The sequence below is a fragment of the Corylus avellana genome, chromosome 2 (assembly GCF_965113065.1).
Source record: "Corylus avellana chromosome 2, dhCorAvel1.hap1.2, whole genome shotgun sequence".
Taxonomy (NCBI): Eukaryota; Viridiplantae; Streptophyta; class Magnoliopsida; order Fagales; family Betulaceae; genus Corylus; species Corylus avellana.
Window position 1 is genome coordinate 20,791,635 of NC_142491.1, and position 10,448 is coordinate 20,802,082.

At 34.9% G+C, this 10,448-nt stretch overlaps 1 protein-coding gene across 2 annotated transcripts; it reads left to right on the forward strand.

Annotated features, from left to right (window-relative positions):
* Positions 1 to 2,859: 2,859 nt before the first annotated feature.
* Positions 2,860 to 9,753, forward strand: CGL1 (alpha-1,3-mannosyl-glycoprotein beta-1,2-N-acetylglucosaminyltransferase). 2 transcript variants are annotated; one of them, XM_088513696.1, is made up of 19 exons: positions 2,860 to 3,178; positions 3,330 to 3,380; positions 3,498 to 3,585; positions 4,122 to 4,184; positions 5,156 to 5,184; positions 5,281 to 5,357; positions 5,458 to 5,503; positions 5,645 to 5,707; positions 6,137 to 6,203; positions 6,269 to 6,337; positions 6,456 to 6,525; positions 6,648 to 6,709; positions 6,844 to 6,933; positions 7,031 to 7,125; positions 7,755 to 7,817; positions 7,916 to 7,954; positions 8,047 to 8,217; positions 8,983 to 9,110; positions 9,406 to 9,753. In XM_088513696.1, exons 1-18 carry the CDS (start codon positions 3,110 to 3,112, stop codon positions 9,097 to 9,099), a joined length of 1,329 nt encoding a protein of 442 aa, XP_088369822.1. In that variant the 5' UTR covers positions 2,860 to 3,109; the 3' UTR covers positions 9,100 to 9,110; positions 9,406 to 9,753. The 2 variants fall into 2 exon arrangements, with proteins under 2 accessions (XP_088369822.1, XP_088369821.1); XM_088513695.1 differs by having other exon boundaries at positions 2,861 to 3,178; positions 5,156 to 5,190.
* The last annotated feature ends 695 nt before the right edge of the window (positions 9,754 to 10,448 follow it).

The following is a 10,448-nucleotide window of genomic DNA, read 5'->3' on the forward strand; positions in this document are numbered from 1 at the left end:
GGCAACGGCGCCAAAAATTGATGTGGTATTTTTGTGTCCAAAAATATCAATAATAAAAATTACCACTCGCAATAGTATGAATCCTGTAGGATATAGCTATATTGAGGGTGTTGAACCTCAAGGACTGCAGGGGTTTTATTGTCAAACACGAAAGATTAAAATTAACTTAATTAAAAAGATATTTGATTTGATTTTCTTTAAAACTAAAGTGCATGAATATAAAAGAGATTTAAAATAAGAGAGAGAGTGTAGGGTATTGACTTCACCTCTATCCGCACAACAATGGCTAATCATAATTAATCCCAAAAATTCATTATATGCATATTATAAATAAATAAGAAACTACCTTATTAAAGAATAAGCATAATCTATCTTCGGTTGGCACGGATCGTCCACCTAACCACTAAGATGCGGTACGACCCATCTTCCCTAGGTATAAATTATTAAATTCTTTAACAGGATACATACAATCATTGAATAAGTGTAACCCATCTTCGGTTGGCACGGACTGTCTACCTAAATTACACTAAACTAGGATGTAGTACAATCCGTCTTCCCTAGGCATGGCCTATCAAATCCTATTGATCATATGTCAATTAAACCTATTGTATAACCATCATCCTCATAATCACATAAAACAAGAATGATTTGATTTCAATAAAAGTAAAATACTTTCTAAGACGAGAGAAGAATTTCACAAATATTGATTTTGGAATTTAAGAACAATTGCATTTAATAATTAAGAACATAGTCAAAAGGTAGCAATTCTCATAGTTATACAATCAATATGCATAAATTGAAAAACTAGAAATTAAATACAATCAAACCATTGTGCTTGGATAGGGTTACATCAACACCCCACGAAGGGGTTTAGACGCTCATGATCTTCTAAGCTTCAAAGACAATTTACTGAATTTTTACTCTAGAAAGCGGTGTGTCTGTTTATAATGTTTAGAGTCCTATTTATAGGGATTTGGAAAACCCTAAAACCCTAGAATTCCTCAGAAAATCGGAAGTCAGTCTCCCAGTCCAATTGGGAGACTAAAAACCAAGCTCAAGCTGGAAAAGGATTCTTGCCGTGCACTGTACGCCCGTGTGCGTTCGATCCGAGATTATGTGCGCTCGAGCTTAGCTTTTGTGCGCACGAGCGCATTGCGCTCGATCCCTGGCCGCAAACGCTCGAGCGTAGGTGCGCTCGATCCCAGGGGTGCTGCAATCGATCCTAGATCCATAATGCTCAAATTGTTGTCCTTTTAAGCCCAATTTCCAACAGTTTGTCAAATAAGACCTGAAACACAAAAATAAAACAAAATCAAACAAATAACAATGCTAAGGAATTAACATATGTAGATTAAGAGGCTTGAATGTGCAACATTCAGCGCTTATCAAATACTACTCTCTATACTCATTTATATTTTATGTTAAGAGTATTTTAAGTGACATAATGTATATTTTATGTCATAATGTATTTCAAGTAAGTGATATAAAATAAAAATATACTGCATACACTTTAACTCCCAACAATTTGATGGGATTCAAGAGTAACATACTCGTTGAATAGAAAGAAAGAAAAAAACTTACTTTCTCTCTAGCGCCGCAGCCTCAGGTAAGCCCCCTCCCCCATGGTGAGGGGAGGAGGGATGGCCATTTGTTGCCTCCCTCCTCCCCCTCACTTGCCCTTGCACCAAGTGCTAGTAGTTTACTTGATGTCCCTAGCTCAGGTTGCCTCCTCCCTACCCTTTCTCTGCCGCCCCTTCCTCCTTGTTCCGCTTTTGTCCTTGGCGGGGCTCTCTGGTTGTTTTTTGCTCATTTCCTTTCTGTTTTTTTGCTATGTTTTTGGTGTGATGTTCTTGTAGCCTTGCTTGTGTGCCACTTGGTGTGGGTGCTAATTTTGGGGGTTTCTTTCAAACTCCCTCTAGTTTTGTTTTGTGTTTGCCGCCGATCTCCTCTGCTCGCTCTGCCGCCCACCGTCCGATGCTGGGTCTTTCCTCGTGCCCCTCCAGTGATGAGCTTCAACGTCCCCTGCTGTGATGGTTTTCCGGCCAGCTAGCGATCGGTTTCGCCACCCTCCGTCCACTGTTTTAGGCTTTTTTCGCGTCCCCACCGCGTCGAGCTTCCATTGTTCCCTTTCGGTGTCGGTTTTCGGCGAGTGCACAATCAGCATCTACGCTGCGTGTGCCTGTTCCCGTTTGTTTTATTTTCCTTGTATTGTCTTTGTTCTTGTTTTTTCCCTGTATGCATTTCATTCCTGTTATTTGCTTGTAATAAGGCTCTGCCTCTTTGGTTCGCCCACGTTTTATTTTGCTTTTCTTGTTTCTGTTTTGTAATAAGGCTTGGCTACTCGATCTGTCTGCTTGGATGTGAACTGAACTTTGGTCCAGATCTTTTAGGTCATGGATGTGAATTTTAGTCCAAACCTTTGAGTTGTGGACGTGAACTTCATCCTGGCTTTTGGGTCGAGGAGGAATTTGCGCTACTTATGCATTGGATTGGGTCTGGATTATGCAGATCTGTTATTTCAATTGAAAACTAGTCATAGGTTAGCGGAGGTTTAGGTGATGTTGTATCCTTATAGCTTCGGCTATAATTTGCAATTTCAGGGCTTTGTGCTTATGCGATTAAGAGCTTTATGCTCGTGATTATTATCAATGAAATTAGAATGTATTTCTTTCCAAAAAAAAAAAAAGAGAAAGAGTAACATACTCGTTGATTAATGCATTTTACATAATACTACGTAGTTTAAGTGATTTTTTTTTTTTTTGAAATAATCAATATAAAATGTAAACTAAAATACATTGTGTAAACCGATATAAAATACGGGTATAAAAAATTACTCCAAAATGTAGCGCACCACGCACGCTAGAAAGTCGTGTAAATTGACTCTGAGCCCAGTCTGAGTAAACGAGAATACAAAAACCCCTTAAAAACCATTTCCATAACCCCGAAGCATTTGCAGAGAGCTTCCATTCGCGCTCGCAGATTCAATCAACAAATTCTTCAATTTGATCTCTTTGATATTCATCTCTGGCAGATCCATCCCTTCAATATCTCAAAATTCACACATATATGTAATTTTTCCTTTGTTTTTTGGTGGTCGAAGAAATCAGAAATGGCAAACGTAGCGTGCGACTATCGGTTTCTTCTCCTCGTTGCAGCCGTGGCCTTCATCTACATCCAGGTAACCCCTCGAAAACCCTAATTTCTGAAATTCACACGAAAATTCATGCAGGAAGTTGTGCTCGTTTTGTTGTTACTGATTGCTGTGTTGCTATATTCAACCACATTGTTTTGGTTTCTTATTTTTTGGTTGATTTGTTTGTTTCGCGTAGATGCGGCTGTTCTCTACGCAATCAAAGTATGCGGATCGTCTTGCTGCTGCGGTATGTGTCTAAAGCGTATTTCATGTCTATGTGTCTGTGATTGTGATTGTTTTTGCTCTTATTGTTATTGTTTTTTTTTTTTTTGACATTTCTTTCTCATTGATTTGTTTTTGACAGGTTGAAGCAGAGGACCATTGTACAAGTCAAACGCGATTGCTAATTGATCAAATTAGCTTGCAACAAGAACGAATTCTGGCCCTTGAAGGTGGGTTGGGTTGGTTCACTCTCTTCTTGTAATATGCTATAGATAGCTTTAAATGAAGTGTGTGTGTCTTTGGATTATTGAGAGATGGATAAACTGCGAGGGAAAGAAAGCATAGGAACTCATTGGTTTGGACAACTACTATAAGAGCTTTTATCAAGCAATTGGTTAGTCTAGATCATCGAATGTGTCCCAAGTTGTGGTTCGTGCCATATGGTCACTATGATTGTGGGAGTTGATTTTGCATGATTCCATGACATATCTATGATAAATGTGGTATATGGCACCTTGTTTTGTAGTCACGAGATTATATTACTTTTATTAGTTTCTATTTGGAAAAGTAAACTCTATAATCCACAATATTGTTACTTTGTTAAAAAAAGTGAACCCATTTGATATGTGGTAGTTCTGACTAAATTAATTTCCATTTGCTTCAATACTCTTTCTCTGTCTCTGTCTCTGTCTCTCTCTAAGTGGTGGATTAAAACTCTACAGAGATACTATTGGTACTTATTCTTCTGAGATTGCTATTATTTTAGAACAAAGGAAACGCCGAGAAGAAGAGTGTGGACAGCTGAGGGATCTTGTTGAAGAACTTGAAAGTATGTCTTTATCAAAACTCCAATAAACTCTCTCTTTTACCGTTGTTTTAATCTCTTAATATTTCTCCTACCCTGTGCATAACATCTAATAACCATCGCTATTTTGAAACATTTTTGTTTATATCTGTCACTAATAGATTACTTTTTACTCTTGGAAGATGCCTATATGCTTTTATAGCATGCATGCGTTTATGTTCTGGTTGTATGATCAAAATATGTAAACAAGTCAATCTACTTATAAAAAAAAGCTAATACTTCTCAGACATATGGAATAAAATCAGTAATATAGTTTAGTTGTTTACATTTTGAAACATATCTAAGGTTTAAATGAATCTTTAATTTCTGGAAAAAGGTTAGAAATCTCAAAACAGCTAATTTGGAATGATAAGAGCTTCTGAGACCAATTAAGAGGTATAAGAAGATTGTTCTTCTTTTCTGAACCAAATACTGGAGAACAATTTCTTTTATTGAAAACTCTAGGAAATTAATCTCCTAAATGTATTACATTTGGATCTCAATAAAAGTGGAGGGCATGTAGAAGAGAATCTTGAAAGGTTTCTCTCCTGTTTTGTTGTGCCAGATAACATTGCTTCCATTTGGTTATGAGACTTCTCTCTCTTTCTTCAAATTTCACTGTAATTTGGGAGAAAGATTCTCATTTTTTGAAATAACATGCATGGTTTTATGCTTTCACTTTTGAGAGACATTGGGAAACTCTCTATTCATGCTTGTGTGATATGGATTGTATGTATTCACTTCCTTTGCTGCCCTATGGTCAATTGACCTTAGCTTTTCTCTTTTTAATTGGCTTTTTTTGGTGATTCTCTTACTTTTGTATTTCCAATTGTTGATTAAATTTCTGTGCTGTTGCATTCAGGCACTTTTCTTTTATGTCATTTTTTATTTAACATTGAATTGCCTGTTTGACACAATTCTAGGCACTTAGCATCCTTTTTTGTTTATACTTTCAGCGAAAGGCCTACAGAGACTGACTGACAAAGTACAGGTTCAGATTGAATAGGATGCTTTGTAACTTTCCTTCTTCTCTTAAGTCATAGCTTTTACTTGTAACAAGTTTTTCTGCCAAACTTATTAGGTACCAGTGGCAGCAGTGGTGATTATGGCTTGCAGTCGTGCTGATTATCTGGAGAGGACAATTAAGTCTGTTCTAAAGTATGTTTTAGTTTTGCAGCATGTGTTCCATATTTTTTGTGCTTTTTGCTGAAGTTTAAACATTTTTAGCTGACCTCTGGCAATATTCTCCGTTTTCCAGGTATCAAAGTCCTGTTGCTATGAAGTATCCTGTTTTTGTATCCCAGGTACTTACATTTGCAGGCTTCTTTTTGCTTTGTCTGAAATTTAGATTTGTCTTATGGGCATGATTAATCCATATATATTACTTTCGCCAAGATTTAGATGAGACTAAACAGCTTAACATGGTGGCTTTTACTTTCTCTCAGGATGGATCACATCCAGATGTTAAAAGCAAGGCTTTGAGTTACGATCAGCTAACATATATGCAGGTAAACGAAACCATTGTGACTTTGTTTTTCATGGTCAAGTACTACTGGATAGATCAATGATTTTGGTTTCTCTATTAAATTCGTTATGCACACTGGTTTGGATATATTTCAAGTAAAAAAGTTGGACTTGTTTGTGCTGTCCAAACTGGTTTTCATACGAACAGGAGGGATTTCCTGCAACTGTCTATCTTGTAGATGTTTTTAAACCATCCCGTATATAATATATATCTTTGAATTATTTATTTTGTTGGTGTGTTTGTAAATGACTGCAACACAACTTAATATGCTGGACAAAGAGTTGGCTTTAGTTGAAATAAATTTAATTAGAAAGTGATTTTAATGTTCGGTCGTCAACGTATATCCTTAAGAATAACCTTAACTTTAAAGTGAATACAGCTTACCTTGAAGACTGACTTCATTTCATTGCAGCACTTGGATTCTGAACCAGTGCAAACTGAATCTCCTGGAGAGTTGATTGCGTACTACAAAATTGCTAGTAAGGATATTTCCTTCTTTTATGAATTCTATAAACTTCGTAGCTTATGTACTTCCTTTCTCTAGGTCATTACAAATGGGCACTGGATGAATTGTTCTACAAGCGTAACTTCAGCCGTGTGATCATACTTGAAGGTGAAATGATCTTGCTTTAGTTTTTTCTTCTTCATTTTTCATTTTTTTCATGTTTTTGTCATGCCTTTTTGAGTTTATGGAAAATGTGTAGATTGATAAAGAATATCCCTGAACACAGATGATATGGAAATTGCCCCAGACTTTTTTGATTACTTTGAGGCTGCAGCAACTCTCCTTGACAAGGATAAGTATGGCTTCTGGGAGAACTAAACCTCTTATATGTTGGATATCATTATATACGAGTTATAGCAAATTCTGGGAGATTTGATCTCTTCTTTTTTTTTTTTTTTTTGATATTGAACCATGGTAGGTCCATTATGGCTGTTTCCTCATGGAATGACAATGGGCAAAAGCAATTTGTGCATGATCCTTGTAAGCTCTTTCAAAATTTCTTCCCTTTTAGTATTGTTCATGCATTATATAGCTATTAAGATTTTGATGATTTTCTGAAACAGAATTTTTATGTAGCATTTGTTCCCTTCTCTGCTATCTGATGTGCTCTGCAGATGCACTCTATCGCTCAGATTTCTTTCCTGGACTTGGGTGGATGCTGGCTAGATCTATATGGGATGAGCTGTCTCCAAAATGGCCGAAGGCATATCCTTGTTGGTTTAGTGTATTTTTTGTGCTTAGACCCAAGTATCCATGCATCTTGTTGCATCTGTTTTTAACGTTGTCTTTAACAAAACCTTACTTACTGGGATGACTGGTTGAGGTTGAAAGAGAATCACAAAGGTCGACAGTTTATTCGCCCAGAAGTTTGCAGAACATATAATTTTGGAGAGCATGTATGTACAATGATCGAAGTGTTAAGAATTTCTCTCTATCTATATATCTTGGTTATCATCATTCCTAACCTCAGGTTTACTTACTCTGCAAGCATAGATTGGTATGTTTACTTGTTGAACATTTAGTGATATATTTGTGTGCGTATTATGCAGCGAAATAGTTTAATTTTATCAATCATGCAACCAAATCCTCTTCTAAAGTAAAAGTTATTTCCTTGCAACATCAAATATACATGGAAAGTGAACTTAGTGAATTAAATGTTTGTGTTTAGATTGGACAATTCAACCCCTTTCTGCCCAAAGGAAAATAAATTATTTTCAAAATGTACTTGGAAACCTTAATGCTGGATAGGTACAGACAGTGCTCTTATTCTATCACCCCAGCAAATCTTTTTATGGGCTACATGCTAGTTGTGAAGCTTCATTTTAAAATCACCCATTTTCAAAATTTTGAAGTGACACTTTAAGGTTGATGCTTAATGTTGTGAAGCTTTTGTTCGTTCGAGGGATATTTGTTACTTAACTTGGTGATTAAAGTAAACCTATGAGTGCATGCAGCTGTCTTTAATCACCAAGGATATGTGAAACGTTTATGTGATTATGTGAAGCATTTATGTGATTTTTTGTAGGGTTCTAGTCTGGGGCAGTTCTTCAAACAATATCTTGAGCCAATTAAGATGAATGACGTCCAGGTAAGTGACAATTTCTCTCTGACACTTCTTGTTTGATTTAGTGCATTTGTCTTTCACATTTTCAATTTGAACTTTGCTTCTCTTTTTCTTTCCAAAAGGTTGATTGGAAGTCAATGGATTTAAGCTATCTGATGGAGGTAAAATATATCCTCTTTTTTATTTTTATTTTTACAAGTGACTGCAGCGTTCATTACATTTATGGAGAATAAAAATCTCTTTCAATCTCCAGGACAAGTTTATGAAGTTCTTTGCCAACATTTTGGAAAAAGCTAAATCTATCGAAGGAACTGATGTTGTTTTAAAGGCATATAATATAGATGGCGATGTACGTATACAATACACCAACCAATTTGACTTTGAGCGCATCGCACGCCAGTTTGGAATTTTTGAAGAGTGGAAGGTAATTCCTGAATGTTATTGTGTACCTTTCCCTTTCCTTTTGTTTACACTAATATTAGGAGTAAAGTGTTTGGTTTTATTGGAATATGGTGGATGGCACATTAAATGACGTTTGTTTCTTCAGCATAGAGCATATTTTAAACCTATCCAAGTGCTAGAGCTTTCAGTATAGCAGTTGAAGATAATTCAGGTTATCTAGCTGGCTAAATAATTGTATATTTCAATTAGGCGGATAATGTCACCTGGTTTCCGTTTTCTTGCAAATTTGAATCCCAGTGTTTTCCATGTGGTGAAACAGCTCGCTATTCAATATTGTTTTTAAAACCCTCTTTTGGCTTTCTTATGATTGAGTGGTAGAGCTTTCCTTTATGTACAGATCTTTTTAGTCATATTCTGACATAGTTTTTTGACTTTATGTTCAAGGTCTTTCGTTTGATTTTTTTTTTTTTTTTTTTAATTGGTTATGATTTTATGTTCAATTAAGTACCTGTAATTGTGGTGTTGTTTCAGGTTGACATAAGAAAATAATAAAAATGTTGAACTGATCTCTCTCTCTCTCTCTCTCTCTCTCACACACACACGCACACACTGCTATACTTGTGCTAGCACATTTACAGCCATAAAGAATCTGAATTATTTAATGATATGGCCACTTTGCTTTTTGTGTTGCAAATGTGCTTGTAAAATCTTTATTTGAAACTGATTTTGTCCAGCATTTTCATAAAAAAGTAGACCTCAGTTATTCTTGCTTTTCCTTATTTTCCAGGATGGTATACCGAGGACAGCATATAAAGGAGTAGTTGTTTTCCGATTCCAGACCTCACGGCGTGTATTCCTCGTTGGTCCAAATTCCCTCAACCAGCTTGGGATTGAAGGTGCTTGATGCAGAGACAGGTTAATTATTGAGCACTATATATTATAGTTTGTAAATAACCATCATGAATTTTGTTACTTAAAATTGTTGAAACAAAATAGAAAGGAAGTTCGTGATGATTTATTTAACTTGAATTTCATTTTGGTGCCAACGTCGAAAAGTTCTCGTTAATTCATTGACATAAAGAACTGGCTCCGTTTTTTAATGCTTTTTGGAGAGTGCATTTTTTTTTTTTAAAAAAAAAAAGTATTTTGATGTGATATAAAAATGAAAATAGTTTTGAGTGATTTGATTGTTTCTCGTTTTAATGGACAGAGTTTACGAGGAGAGTATATATTTATTGGTAGACACCGTGGTTCTGGCAAAATAACTATTTTTGAAGCGGACGGGTCATTCATACAATTTTAGATCATCAGTACAATTTACACTAAGGGATCTGGCCCCGAGTTCACAGGCTGAGTTTCTCAGCAGCGATATCAACCTCTGTAATCGTCACATTTTAACTACTAAATGTAGCAGACACCAGATTTTGTGCTCTTCAAAGAGGGTATTCTCAAGAAGTGTAGACATATGCAAGATGGTCTTAATATGGGCAAGAAGATTCCATGACTTTTTGTAAACTTTTCAATCTTGATTAATCCCTCTAGTTTCTTTGATTGATCATTATCCTCTTCATTTCAAACTAGGTTTAGATTTTCTTTTATCGTTGAATATCTTGTTACGTCATTTTAGATTTTATTTTGGAAAAAGTACATATGTTCCTTCAAATTATCACTCAATTGTCAATGTTTTTCCAAACTATCAATTGTGTCAATATGCCTCTTAAACTACCAATAAAATGTGAATGTCGTTTCTAAGGAAAAAAAATACCCTTCATAAAATTGAAGAACTCTTCAAATCATTTATAAAATTAAAAAAAAAAAAAAAAAAAAAAGAGTAAAAATTTTAAAAAGAAAAAAGAAAAACCAATTTATAAGGATATGTTTTAATTTTTTTTTTTAAATATAGAAAAAATAGAAAATGGGAATTTATAATATTTTTTTAAAAAAATTAATTAAAAAAATATATAGAAAAATCTTTTTTTTTTTAAAAAAAAAAATGAAAAAATGAAAGGAAAAAAAAAACAATTTATAAGATTTTTTTTATAATATATATAAAATAAATTACTTTTTAATTTTTTTTTTTTCACTTTTTGTTTTTTTCTAATTTATAAAGATATTTTTGTCTTATTAAAACTTTTTAGGGTTATTTTTATCTTTTTGTTGGCATTAGGGGGTTAGGGCGGAGATTGACACAATTGGTAGTTTGAGAGGGGACATTGACAATAGAGTTGTAGTATGAGAAGGGTATGTCCGTAT

What these genes read in the sequence shown, in the direction of transcription:
- CGL1 (XM_088513695.1), top strand. Translation starts at nt 3,110, where the DNA reads ATGGCAAACGTAGCGTGCGACTATCGGTTTCTTCTCCTCGTTGCAGCC. An exon ending in ACGAATTCTGGCCCTTGAAG is followed by an intron (nt 3,586 to 4,121) that starts GTGGGTTGGGTT and finishes CTATTATTTTAG; the next exon opens with AACAAAGGAAACGCCGAGAA. An exon ending in GACTGACTGACAAAGTACAG is followed by an intron (nt 5,191 to 5,280) that starts GTTCAGATTGAA and finishes CAAACTTATTAG; the next exon opens with GTACCAGTGGCAGCAGTGGT.